This window comes from Medicago sativa, chromosome 7, assembly GCF_051527215.1.
Source record: "Medicago sativa cultivar Bolivia chromosome 7, Bolivia_mono, whole genome shotgun sequence".
NCBI classification, from domain to species: domain Eukaryota; kingdom Viridiplantae; phylum Streptophyta; class Magnoliopsida; order Fabales; family Fabaceae; genus Medicago; species Medicago sativa.
The window spans coordinates 53,495,729-53,510,858 of NC_140755.1; the positions used below are offsets into that span (position 1 = coordinate 53,495,729).

A 15,130-nucleotide genomic window follows, 5' to 3' on the forward strand; every position below is an offset into this window, starting at 1 on the left:
AAAACCGGAACTCGCCTATATTACAGGGGGGTAAAAATGTATTAACCCAAAAATATAAATGAAAAAAAATGAGAGATCGAGAAAAGTGGAGACACAGACAATGCATATTAGTAGTATAATCGTAATCATAATAGTTAACCTAATTAAATTAAACTTTCAAATGCATGAAAACGAAAGGTAACGTTGGATGTATGCATTAATCAACGTGAATTAATCTCTCTTTGACGAAAAGTATATACTAGATGACAGATGACAAATGTCTAATAGCAAACTACTTTCCACAATCAACAACTACTCCCGTTATTTACTATAAGTCCCTTTGATCAATTTCACACATATTAAGAAAAGTTGATACTCGTTCCATTTTAAAATATAAGCAAAATTTACTTTTTAAGTTCATTCATTTAATGATGTATGTGGTATATATTATGGACCACAAACATTATTAAATGAATGAACCAAAAAAGTAAATTTTGCTTATATTTTGAAACGGAGGGAGTAGTGGTGTAGTTTTTTATTTTTTTGAAGTAAAGTTATAGTGTAGTTAATGTGTCTAGTTTGCACGTTAATTTTACTAAATTATCATTTATTTTTATGTGTATTTAAATTAATTTTTTATATTTCAATGCAAATTAGAAGTATTAATTAGAATATGTTTAGGAAAAAATGATAAATGTATATGAACTTATATTTAGAGACTATATTTCTTTTCAAAGAGGACTTACAAGTAGGGACGGAGTGAGTATTAAAATATTAAATATTTCAAATTCAATATAATAGTTGTTGATTGTGGAAAGTATTTGTTTTACAGATAAATATGCTACAAACAATTATTTTAATTATTATATTTTGTTATTGTACAATTATTTTACACGTACATTCTATGATAATTTATCATGTCAATTAATGACAGCGTATGATTAAAGAATGTGTAATATAATTGTACACTAACATGGTATACTGATTAAATTTTTGAAATAACTGTTAAAATAACAAAAAATTTAAGGGTGAAATAACAAAGATAACCACACGAGAAAAATGAAAATACCCATAAGGAAATATCAAATTTTTTCATTAAAAAGAAAAAGAGATATTAACTTTTTCCATTACAAAAAAGGAGATACAAACTTTTGACTTTTTTTTACTTTATTTTACTACTTTAAACTATTTATTTATAAATTTTTCTGTCTTTATCCTATTAAATTTTTAATTATTCTATTTTATTTTTTCTCCATTACTAAAAAGGAGATACAAACTTTTGACCTTTTTTTTTTTTTTTTTACTTTATTTTACTACTTTAAACTATTTATTTATAATTTTTTATGTCTTTATCCTATTAAATTTTTAATTATCCTATTTTATTTTTTCATTAAATTTTTGTCTTGTCTTTATCTTTTTTGGTGGTGGTTGGGGTTTGAACCCCAGACCTTGCATATATTATTATACGTTGTCTATACCTACTAAGTTAAATTCACGGGGACAAATTTTTGTCTTTATCTAGCATAACTTGTCAAAACAAAAAATACACCCGGCATAACAATTTTTTCTTTTACATTTATCGTCTATTTTCTTTGCATTTTTGTCATTATTTACCTAATCAAAAAGATAGTTTTTTTTTTTTTTAGAAAAGTGAAAAGATGAACATGGTAGTTGTAATAATTATAAATCCCTCAAGAAAAATTTTGTAATAATTATAATGTTTTTTAATCAAAAACAAAATTATATTCATTCAATCAAATTGACATACTACATTGTCCGCGTGAGTTTAGCTTGGTTGGTAGGGACAATGTATAATATATGCAAGGTCCGGGGTTCAAACCCCGACCACCACCAAAAAAAAATTATATATCGAATACAACGACATCCAATATCACTAAAAATATAAAAGGATGAATTTACGAACAAACTCAACACCAAAATTAAAAGCATACAACGGTAGAATGCTTACAAATAATATGATAGACTAAAGGTAACTGGAATACCAATGTCTTCGGAACTACAACGTTAACGCTCACGTAATTGACTGAATTATAATTGATTGAAGTTCATCTTTTAATAGAAAACAAACGAACACTGCAATACGACGACACTTCAAATAATATGCATAAGACAACAAACAACACCGTCACAATCGGACGGAAAAATCACAAAACAAAATAAAAAAATTCTTTTAAGAGAAATAAGACGCAAATGGGTGATTCTATGTTAAAAAATGCAAAACCACTCCAGTAATTGATTGTTTCTAGGCCGGCTAGTAACAATTATAAAAGTTTTTTTTTTTTTTTTTGAGGGAGTAACAATTATATAAGTTAAAATTCAAATCTAGGTATCATAAAAAATATTCAAATCCATGAAAACAAAATGTCACATGGGATGAATTACCTAATGTAGAAGCTGTATGCGACAAAAGTATCATATAAACTCGATAATAATGGATTAAATTATAGTAAATACAGCAGATTAGCTAACCAGTAGCAAATAATTTATGACAAATAAACACAAATGCAACTTCAAGTTTTCTCAAAAACATGTCTCCTTCATGTGTGTAGTGCTTGAAAAAACATTGTAAATCAGTGTAGAAAAAACGATATAAACTAATGTTAGTAAATCTCTACCTTACTACCAACATAGTGTGACACAAGTAATAAATACTTGGTCTTTTAGTAATTTGGTCCAAAGTTCGATTCATAGTTGATGCGTATAAAAAAAAAATTATTAGAATAGGTCAATCCCTTGAATAAATCTCAACTATTTCAAGGAAATTAATCTCAACAACTCTACCTTATCTATTACTATAAACTATCCACCGTATAGCTGTGCCAATTAGAGCGTAAAAGTTAAAATCTTGTGTAATAATGTCTTCCACTTTATTTGTATTATATTGGAACATTTGTCCCGGCTGTTCATGTATCTAAAAGAATCAAATGTATGCACGCTACTCTGCAATAATGTCTTCCACATTTATTTAATAAGAAAACATTCATCCATCCTAGTAATGATTCATACATATATACTAATCAAAAGGTATGAACGTGACACCACATCCCACTTGCTATACTTTTTCTTAACAAAAATCAAACCTATGAGATGAACAATAGTCCAATACCATCAGCAGCCAAGAGATAAAATTTTGAAATTAAATCAAATTTCAGATCTCAGTTCTACACCTTTATGGTGCAAAAGAATTGTATAAATTAATGAAAACCACGTGTGTAATTGAATTTGTAATCCTTATCTTCAAAAAGGAATATTATTTTTTTCTATATATAAGAATGATGAAGTAAACAAAGATCACAGTGAACAAAACCAGTACTAGTCACTAGTATCAGTATGGCTAGCCAACAATCTTTGCTAGACAAGCCAAAAAAATCCATTCCAAAAACATTTTGGTTAATTCTCTCTTTAGTAGCTATCATAAGTTCATCAGCCCTTATTATTTCTCATCTAAATAAACCTATCTCCTTCTTCAATCTCTCCTCAGCTCCTAATCTGTGTGAGCATGCTCTTGATACAAAAGCATGCTTAACTCATGTATCAGAAGTTGTTCAAGGTTCAACCTTGTCCAATACCAAAGACCACAAATTGAGTACACTCATATCGTTGTTAACCAAATCGACTGAACACATTCGAAAGGTTATGGACACGGCTAATGTTATCAAACGCCGTGTTAATAGCCCTAGAGAGGAAATTGCTTTGAATGACTGTGAGGAATTAATGGATTTGTCCATGGATAGAGTTTGGGACTCAGTGTTGACTCTAACAAAGAATAACATTGACTCACAGCATGATGCACACACATGGTTAAGTAGTGTGCTCACTAACCATGCAACTTGCTTGGATGGATTAGAAGGTTCATCTCGGGTCGTTATGGAGAGTGATCTTCAGGACTTGATCTCCAGGGCTAGATCTTCTCTTGCTGTGCTTGTTTCTGTCTTGCCTCCAAAGGCTAACGACGGATTCATTGATGAAAAATTGAATGGCGATTTTCCATCTTGGGTGACAAGTAAGGATCGAAGGCTTTTGGAATCTTCTGTAGGGGACATAAAGGCCAATGTTGTGGTGGCTCAGGACGGGAGTGGCAAGTTCAAGACTGTTGCTCAAGCTGTTGCATCTGCACCAGACAATGGTAAGACAAGGTATGTTATCTATGTGAAAAAGGGAACTTACAAAGAGAACATAGAAATTGGTAAGAAAAAGACGAATGTGATGCTCGTGGGAGATGGTATGGATGCAACAATAATCACAGGCAGCTTAAATTTCATAGATGGAACAACCACCTTCAAAAGTGCAACTGTTGGTATGTATTTTTCCTTCTTTTCTGTATTTACCATTTCCATTTCTCTATGACAGTGATTTTTATTGATGTATAATTTGGTTTTGTAGCTGCTGTTGGAGATGGGTTTATAGCTCAGGACATTAGGTTCCAAAACACAGCAGGCCCAGAGAAGCACCAGGCAGTTGCTCTTCGCGTCGGCGCTGATCAATCTGTCATCAACCGCTGCAAAATTGACGCATTTCAAGACACACTCTACGCACACTCCAACCGACAATTTTACCGTGACTCCTACATTACCGGTACTGTTGACTTTATCTTTGGAAACGCAGCTGTTGTGTTCCAGAAGAGCAAACTTGCAGCCCGAAAGCCCATGAGCAACCAAAAAAACATGGTCACTGCACAAGGTCGCGAAGACCCAAACCAGAACACCGCAACTTCAATTCAGCAATGTGACGTAATACCAAGCTCAGACCTCAAGCCTGTGCAAGGCTCCTTCAAAACATACCTAGGTCGTCCATGGAAGAAATACTCCAGGACTGTTGTGTTGCAGTCTGTCGTGGACGGCCACATTGACCCAGCAGGATGGGCTGAATGGGATGCCGCGAGTAAGGACTTTTTGCAAACATTGTATTATGGAGAGTACATGAACAGTGGAGCAGGTGCAGGTACCAGTAAGAGAGTGACTTGGCCTGGTTATCATATCATAAAAAATGCTGCAGAGGCTAGCAAGTTTACAGTAACACAGCTCATCCAAGGTAATGTTTGGTTGAAGAACACAGGGGTGGCGTTCATCGAAGGCCTGTAGAAATTCCCTTTAACAAGCGTGTAACGATATGTTTCAGACGTTTTGCAGGAAATAAAACAGAAAAAGTTATGCTTTATGGCAGGATATTACAATTGTTTTCTAGTAGACTAGTAGTGTTGTATTGAATGCCTAATGTCTGGAAATAAACTTGTCTTTACTTGATCCATGTGCTTACCAATTTCCAGTTTTATATATTACAACAGTCATCTAACCTTTTTAATCCATAAACGAGATTCTCAGAATGATGAAGGAATTTACTCGTACTTTTAACATAGATGGAAAATCATATATAATTTATCTATTACAAGACATACATTCAAATTCCTGAAAATTTAGATTCAGATTCAGATCCGTATAATTAGATGCTTTCAAAGGGAAACAATTACAGGACAATATATGTTATGTTATATCTCAATTCTTTTATGTAGTTGATATTTGTAGTTACAACAAAAATCTTAAAATCAATTTATCTTGCACAAGGCAAAAAGAAAAAACACGGATGCATTATTATCTAGATTCTAATATCCTGATGAACTGTTACTTCGTTTCATGAATGAAATATGAAACACTGAAGTACTTAATATATATTTTGAAGACCAAAATGTGCAACTAAAACAGACGATAGGAGCCATGTTAACAATGCTACATACTCCGTACATACTCAGTCAATTTGAGTAATAAAATACTGACCTGTAAAAAAACGGCACCATTCGAAACTGCAGTTAAGCGTGAGTGCATTCTTTCCAAAGCATCCAGTAAATTGATAATTGACTGATTTTGTAGTAGTAATAACCTGGAAATACTTCGGGTCTAGCGCAAATGGTTGGTGCGTAGTGAGTTTGACTGTTGTAAACTTCTGAGTACCGAATTTGATTCCTACTCATCATATAGTAATAACCTAAATATAAATAAAAAGTTATTACTCATACAAATGAGAAACTAATATTATATTTTGAAAATAAAGGTCCAAATAGTTATTGTGAAATAATTATGATTCTTATTCTTCACATTTAACTCAAGGGAAAAAAAAGAGCAATCAGTTTATCAGCACCATATATTGTCGGAATTGAATGGTCCTCTAAATACCCACCTCAAAAGAGCATCATTTCATGAATCACTAGTATGCCACAATATACATGTGAGAAAGGAAAAATAAGAGTTAGAAATGAGTAAAGTTGTCCGTACATAAAAGAAATGAGATAATTATTCTGCTGAAGATGCAGCAGAAAATTACTCACTAAATATTCGGGTTGGCTGCAAGAAGAAGTGGAAAGACTACTTTGTTTTTCGATATATATCTATATAGGTTTATGGTCCACCAAAGACATCAAGCGACTAATGTAAAACCTATCACCGAGACACAAACTTGACTCCTCATCATAGCAGTTTATTAACCCATTCATATAAAAATAAACACAAATAAGGTCACTGAAAGAGTATTAAGGAGGTCTAGGATTCGACCCCTACTGCTAGCAAATTCCTCCTCCTGCTAACAAACTAGCAAAAGGTATAGCAGTGGCTTATTCCCCTGGTTTCTTCTTTTTTAATCAATACGGAAAAGCATGGATACCTTGTCTGTAGCGTTATGAATCCGGGATAGCGGCCAACCCACAAATTGCTAGTGATAAAGCAGATAGCAGGACGACTGTTATTTTGAAATTTTTATAATCAAAATGGTACGACCCCTTCCTGGACCCTGCGTATGCGGGAGGTTTAGTGCACCGGGCTGCCCTGCCCTTTTATATAGTTTATAAACTGTTTTTACTTCATACATAAGAACTCAACAACTAGCAACGACTAGACAGAACATTGGAGTTGGGACAGGGTGCTAGTGGAGAAGCCCAAACGCCAATACAATGTTTTAAATTGAAAATTCCTTAAATAGGTCAATCTAAAAGATATAATGTTTAAATTTTAAGGGACTTGTTTGGAATTTTTAATCTCATTATGAGGTGGGACGCTTTTGACGCCGTGGCAAGCCACTGTTTTGATCGCTATAGCAACTGCTACGGCTGCTACATTAAGTACTCTTCTACTGCATGTCTTCTAGTAGCCAAGGGCCACCGCTATACAACTGTAGTGCTGCTGTAGCGCGCTATTGACAACACTAGTCATCCCTATTGTACCGTAGAAGGGAAGATCACAATCAGGCCATAATCCATTCACACAATAAAAAAATATTAGAGTTTCTTTTGACTTTCAATGCCTTAAAGAGAAGAATTTAAAATTCACAAGAGCCACCATAACAGTTTTAAATGTTGTCCGTAAACAGACATTAATACTTAAAGTAAGGACTGGTCCAATTATCGAAAATCTGGTAGTTTTGTTCTCTTAAACATGTTCTGAACAGGAAAAATTAAGAACCCCCGAATTAGTATTATATTGCAAGTTACATTTTCACCTCTGTTATCGAGCGCATTTGATTCAACCAATATGGCTGATCTCATACATGAATAATAATGGTTGCTTCGTGCATATGGACCCCCAAAATATAAATAAGTATGTTTACATTTGATATGCTTCATGCAATGCAAAATCTTCCGGCATTTAAAAACAATTAAAGAAAATATAATATAACTGAACACTCAGTCAATGTCATTATGACGTCCACAAAATATTGTAAGAAACCTGATGGACATAAGGGTATAGTGTTTTCCATTCAAATCCAGCATTGTTCAATTTATTGAGCTCTTCATATCAACAGCAAAGTTCTCTGCCATTCTTGAACTATCTGTGAAAAGGGCCATTCTTGGATTTTCCTGTAAATATAGAACTAATTCATGATCCAATTCAACATCATTAACACATTATAAAATGAACACGTAGCGACATACAAATATAGGTAATTAGACATATGATTATTAACAAAAGAAAAGAGCTCAAAAGGCAATGAACACCAAAGAAATTACAAGACTAGGTCAACAGTATAGATTAACAATTGAGAGATCATTAGGAAGTGAAGAAGATGCATCAAAATTGCAGTTTTGAGCCGCAATTAGTGGCCGCAACAACTACTGTTGCTAATGGTGACTCGCAGGCCAAAAAGCACCGTGCCGAACCCTACCACTGCTACGCTATTCCTCTATAGCGCCACTATCAACAACATCGATGAACACGTGGCCATGTAAAGGTATCGATAATTAGATATGCAGTTATTACATAACACAGGAGATCAAAAACCAATTAGAATCAATATAAAATTGGGTCAATTTGAGATAATTATGTAATAAAATCATTGAAGTAAATTGGTCTGCTCGTTGTAAAAAAAAAAAAAAGTACCAAACAGACAACCTCTTGCAAAATCTTGTCCATTGCATTCACATCATCAAAATTTACGAAGTCGACATCTTCTATAGACCAATAATAGGAATGGAGAAGGTGCATCAATTGCTCCATAAATAATAAACCATGATTACCAACTGTCAAGATCGAGATCGGGATCAGACAGTCCTAATTCCAAGTTGTGTATATTTTGTTTAAAAATTTTAAAATCTATATTACAATCTGAACCGTCAAATCTGAATTCAACAACATCGGATAAACCGAATGCGCCAAAATTTTAACAGCAGGGAGTCCGATTTCATAAACAATGCTCAGCTACAACAATGTGAGTGAATAATGGTCCTAATTACAAAAGCAAGTTAAAATTATATTTCTAGAATCCAATAGACAAAAATAAAATGTGAATACCTAGAAAAAATTGTTGGGTCACGAGGGAAGCCCAAGGGACCACCCACATTAGGCAAGAGCGACCTCACGTGAAAAAAACTACACTTTTAACCAAAACCTTAACACAGTGAGTTTATAGGTCCTCTCACATATAAATCTCCACTTTTCTATTCAATTTGGGACATATATATAACTCACACTTTCAATTAGTCGGTATATATAGTGTTAGTTATAGTTATAGCACAGTCACTCAAATTAATATGGTAACCTAATAATAAGAATATAATTTCTTTAAGGGTAATTGATAATTTTAGCAAAAATCAAAGGTACCCATATTGGTGAGAGACATTTTTTTCAGTTTCAGAACAAAGATATATACCAATTTTAAAATAAAAATGAAACAAAAAAACTTACCGGAACATATGGCAACCAGCCGGAACGGCGGAGATGGAGCAAAGTGGTGATTATCCAAACACTTTGTTAAGACACAGACACCGCATGCATGCATTAATATTTATTATTTCCTTGACTTTGAAAAAACAAAACCTCAACTCATTGTAGTTTCATTCAAACCAATTGAGATATCTAATTCAAATATAAATGGCTTAATTGCAGTTTTGGCCCCCTAAGAAAAAAAACTACAAAATCGCCCCCTAAGTTTTGCAACTATAGCAGTTTTGGCCCCCCAAGGCAAAAAAAATATAATAAAAAAATAACACGTGACACCTCACTTAGGGTGCCATGTCAGCGTAGACCAAGTCAAAATTGGTCTTGGGGCCAAAACTGCCACAGGTGCAAAACTTAGGGGGCGGTTTTGTAGTTTTTTTTTCTTAGGGGGCCAAAATCGCAACTTTGGAAAAGTTAGGGGGCTAAAACTGCAATTAAACCAATATAAATCTATCTTGTTTAATTTTATTAACCTCATTATCCACTTCGAGAGGTCCATGTACTATGTGAAATACTTAAGTGACTTTACATTTTGATAACTTTAGTGACTTTGTTTCAATGAGTCTTTGGGTCCACTTGTACTTCGTTTTAGATGTTTAGGAAGTATAGGGATAAGATTAAATGAGAAAATAGAAAAATCTTTTAAATTTTTTGATTGAGTGTTTTTGAGATGAATGATAATGAATACTTATAATGAATAATACTTATAATCAATAGTTTTTATTTTGGGAGTATTGCACTCATCCGTCTCATATTTCATATTAAGTGTTTTATTTTTCATATTAAGTGTTTTATTTGAGTTTTACACGGGTATTAAAGAGATGGATAATAGTTTTGATCTTAAAGGTAAAATATGTGTCATTTACTAAAACATTCTTATTAATTATAGTTAGTGGAGTAGTCATAGATGATTAAAATTCAATTAATAAAAGTATGTTGGATAATAGGAAGATTTCTTGGATTGATTGGAACACCATTTGTAAGGAGAAGGAGGTGGGTGGCTTAGGGGTTAAGAGGATTAGGGAGTTTAATATTGCTTTGTTAGGTAGATTGTGTTGGCAGATGTTGACCGAGAGAGACAAGATGTAGTTTAGAGTGTTGGTGGCGAGGTATGGGGTTGAGGGTGATTGGTTACAAGAAGGGGGAAGTAACGGTTCTATTTGGTCGCAGCAGATTGTGCGTATTAGGGAGGGTATTGGTGTTCAGGTGGAGGGTTGGTTTGAAGAGAATTTGAGTAGGAAGGTGGAGATATGGAGCGGTTAGGGTGGGGGAAGGTAGGGGTGCTTGGCGGTGTAGGAGGAGTTTGAGGACGTGGGGGGAGGACCTTTTAGTTGAGTGTCAGTTGCTGCTTCGTGATGTGTCTTTACTGAATCTTTAGATCGCTGAATTTGGTATCCGAATCCTGCTGTTGGATAAACTATGTGGGGTGCATATAGCATCCTTACCAAAGAGAATCTTCATTAGGAGGTAGTTGTTCCTGATATTATTTGGCAATGGCATATCCCTTTGAATGTGTCTTTGTTCGTGTGACGTCTACTGCATGACAGAGTTCCAACTAAAGTTAATTTATTCAAACACCGTATAATTTCTTTTGAAGATCAGTTGTGTTTTCTGACAAACCACTTACATTAGTTTAGGATTTTTGTTGGCATTTCTAAAGCACATCGTATTTGTATGGTCATGATTTGGTGTGCTTGCATCTAGATTATTTGGAAGGACAAGAATATCATAATTTTTTTTAGACAAACCAGCCTCCACGCTACAACTTATTGACAATGTTAAGCTTCTTTCTTTTTTGTGGTTAAAGGTGAAAATCAGAAACCTTGCTTTTAATTATAATAGGTGGTGGCTTAGCCCTTTATTGTGTATGGGCATATGTTAATTTTGTTATTTTTCAGCTTGTTTTTTTGGATTATGTTTGTGTTGTAACTTGACTTTGTGAATTTTTGGTTTTTCTCTAGCACACCTTGTGTTTGGGAATAATAATCTAATTCATTTTAACTTCTTCAAAAAAAAAAAAGTATGTTGGAAAAGAGTAATAAATGTTGTATTGATATTATAAATGAAACAAATAATTTGAGACAAAGAGAAATAATATAGAGAACACCTGTTTTGAGACGGATGAATTATTTGAAAAATTAATTCACCCAAACCCCCAAAACTCTTCTCCATTACAACTTTTTAATCCTCAAATTAGAAGAATTTTGTTTTGTGAAGAAAACTAAACCTTCAAAGCTCTCCCTTCCCAAAACTGTATTCTTTCAACTTCTTCCTTCCTTTTTTTTCTTTTTCTTTTTTTCAAGTCTCCATCTTCCGTCCCCTTAAAACACCGAAACACTAAATGGTTATTGACTTTTATTTTGAGCTATGATATTTTGACAACCAAACATGTCTACCCGCATATCGTATCTCCAATCAAGAATTCAAAGCCTGACACGAAATCTAAGGCAGTGAAATAAATTATTAAAATAATAAAAAAAGTAGATGATATATATATATATATATATATATATATATATATATATTGCTAACCGGTGCCCTTAGAGCATTGGTTAAGAAATTTACAAATAGAAATTTTGTCTTAGAAATATAAGATGTTATTTTTGATTAAGTAATGATTACACAACTTTTTCACTAAAACTTACTTGTTTTGGATGTTTAACCAATGCCCTTAGGGCACTGGTTAACATTCTCCTACACGCGCGCGCAGTGGATGATAATTTAGGCTGTTCAAATAATTTTTCTCTTTATTTTAGCGGTTGACCACGGTCTTTCTTTCAAATTACACTGAAATTTAAACAGAAATATTGAATTTTCACCCAAATGACTTAATCCATTATAAACCAAGTATTCTTTTATACTAGTTCGTAGTAAACTGTTGTTACACTATAGTCTTCCATTTACATAGAAATTTTGAATTTTCACCCAAAAGACTTAATCCATTATAAACCAAGTATTCTTTAATCTACCTATTCAGGTGTCACGAGTATTCATTCCTAAACTTCTCCATACTTTATGAGTATTATTTCCTTGGCCTCTTCAGGCTACACCCTATTATTCATCTAGTATTCTCAACACTTCTGCCTTGTTGAGGTACCAAATGTTTATATGTCACTTTAGACTGCTCTTTAATAATAAATAATGTTGTCATTGTTGGGATGAATTACAAGGATTTAAGTTTGTACTTGTATTGGTACAAAGTCAATCAGGACTCTTAACTCTCATATCTGATAGGATATTACATACCAATTCAAATATACGAAACTACTTAATTGATTTACATCACGATCTTATAAACATCTTCATAGAGAACTTTGTAATAAGCTTTTTGCATGTTCATGGTTTTTTTTCCTAGATATTTCATTTTCTCTTTGAGCATGCCTTTTTTCTTCTTCTTATCTCTCTTCTCTTTTCTATTTTTCATGAAAGTTCATCAAAACCATCTTACTAAGACGTTCATCATATGATTTTCGTATATTGAAGGCATAGTATTTTAGGACCGGTTCATATTCATTTGAGTGTCTTATGTGAACTCACAAGTCTATATTGGTTTGTATCGTCATAAATCACCAATTCTACTAACTTCGTCAAGCTCTTCATTTTAAAATGAAATTTATTTTATAGTGCTAAATATATCCTGTCGTGAATAGAGTTGTTGATATTCTTTTGGAAATGTTGCATTTCACAATTAGCCATTTGAAGATGCGTACTACTCCATCCTAAATTATAAGTCGTTTTAAAAAAAAAAATAATCCTAAAATATAAGTCTTTTTACAATATCAATGAAACGCTAAATGTTATTCTACAATGACTTGGAATTTGGGATTAGAATATCATGTACAATACTATTACAGGTTGTATTGTACCTTCAGATGATTGCGATAATTCCTTTGCTCGTGTCTTGTTGATTATTCTAAAATAACCCTAAATCTGTACCAGCAAAATTGATTCAACAAAGTCAAATGTTATTTAACAATTGTATTATACTACATAATTTGATTGCTTTGTAGCTTACACTTGATTCTAGTTCCTGAGTCAATTATTCATTGCCTCTAGCTTTTGTGCTTTCTTTGCTTATCCTCTTCCTCGACAAAAGAGAAGAGAAAAACATGGTAACACTTTTGGCTAACACATCAACGTGGTCTTCTTCACTTTGTACACTGAATTGTCACTATAGTTTTGAGTACCATCAACTTTAGTTATTTTGTGCCTCATGTTGACATTTAATTATTACTCCTTTCCGTAGACATAGCTTTATTTTTAGGAACGGTGGCCATAGCCACTTGCATTTTGTGAATTATGCATATTTACTTGCATGATTAAGTTTGTTGTCGGTCATAAATAATCTTTGGATATTTTTTAGCATTGGATAAAACCAGTGGCGGAGACAGGATTATTACAAAGTCTCGGCAAAAAAAAATTGCAACACATTTATAGGTGTTTACATAAGAAATTGCAAGCAAATAATCAAAAAATCTAAAGAAATTGCCCAATTTATAGGGGTTTATATGAGAAATTCAGAGGAATTTACATAAGAAATTGCAAAAACTTTGGGCTGGAGCCTGGGCGCGTGCCCGGGGTCGCCGGGCGGTGAAACCGCCACCGGATAAAACCAATTCTTTGGATTAAATATGATATTTGATTATCCCCGTGAGCATAGCTCAGTTGACAGAGACATGCATTGTTATATGCAGGGGCCGGGGTTCGAACCCCGGACACCCAACTTATTCACCTTCAAAAAGGTGAATTCTTGTCACTAGACTACTTGACTAAAAAAAATTGATATTTGATTGGTTATTACACTAAAAAAATGTATCAAAACTAATTTTAAGTAAATTTTCTATCCGTACTCCAAAGCAACTCGTCAAAAAACTGAGACTAAACATTCAGATGACCACTCGAAATAGAGTTAAGATCCCCGTCATTTATAACTTTCTTCATTTGACTTCAATCACATTTAAAACAAACAAGTAAACCTTATGTTTGACATGTCAGCAATCACATTTATTTGTCTTCTAACCTCAAATTTGTTTAATGGATGATATGTGATGAATAATCTCTCCATACTCCAAAGTAGCAAAGGAGTGAGAGTTGAAACTATCAAAGTATGTATTTAAAAAATAAATGACAAAATATAAAGGGTAATAGCAACAAATGCCCTAAGAGCATTATTTAAGAAATCAATGAGAGAGATTTTTATTTTAAAAATGCAACTCAAATATTTGTAAAAGACATAAATACATCATTTTCTATACCATGATTATATCCAATGATTCCTTTATCAATGTCCTAAAAATATTTGTTAGAATTTTTTAAATATTAATCTAGATTTTTGATCGAGTTAAATGCTTTCGGAAGTCCCAAAAAGTTCCTACCTCCCATCTTTACAATTCATTAATTTGCCTATATTCCACTTAAAGCTAGTTAAGAATATCCAGCTCAATTCATCCACTAAAACATAAAAACTATTCAATTCATCAATTATAATCTTTTGAATAGATGAATATCCATACAACGTATTTTTGTCCTCACCCACACTTTTTGAAAAACTGTCTAAAAAGGTACTCATCCCAAAATCGTTCCAAATCAAAACATGTTTAATTATAAAAAATTTATGCTATGGATCGTCGAAAAAAACTCATGCACATGCGATCACTTCCACCCTCATTATCCTCAATTCATGAAGAAAAAAAAAACGGTCAAATGGGATGGATTCTTTGATTAATGTGGACTAAAAGTTTCTCTAACAAAAGTTTCATATAAGCTAGCTAATAAAAGATGAAATTAATTAAAGCATATAACAAAGCTAACATATAGAGGAAATGACTTATAACAAATTACTTTCAGATAATTTATCATATTGAATTTGTAATGCTAAGAATTTAATACTTGAAACACAAATGCAAGGATAAAATATGACATAAATAAAAAAA

The 15,130-nt window shown here is 32.9% G+C and overlaps 1 protein-coding gene and 1 long non-coding RNA gene across 2 annotated transcripts; one reads left to right on the forward strand and one right to left on the reverse strand.

The window, feature by feature from the left end:
* Window positions 1-3,293: 3,293 nt before the first annotated feature.
* Window positions 3,294-5,243, forward strand: LOC146906762 (pectinesterase-like). The gene is made up of 2 exons (XM_085730848.1): window positions 3,294-4,297; window positions 4,384-5,243. The coding sequence occupies exons 1-2, from the start codon at window positions 3,331-3,333 to the stop codon at window positions 5,079-5,081; spliced, it is 1,665 nt and encodes a 554-aa protein (XP_085586974.1). The 5' UTR covers window positions 3,294-3,330; the 3' UTR covers window positions 5,082-5,243.
* A 2,087-nt stretch (window positions 5,244-7,330) lies between these two features.
* Window positions 7,331-9,319, reverse strand: LOC146906763 (uncharacterized). Its single transcript, XR_015020657.1, has 2 exons — window positions 9,165-9,319; window positions 7,331-7,840 (listed from the first exon to the last, which is right to left on the reverse strand). It is a non-coding gene; the product is annotated as an uncharacterized LOC146906763 (long non-coding RNA).
* Between the last annotated feature and the right edge of the window lie 5,811 nt (window positions 9,320-15,130).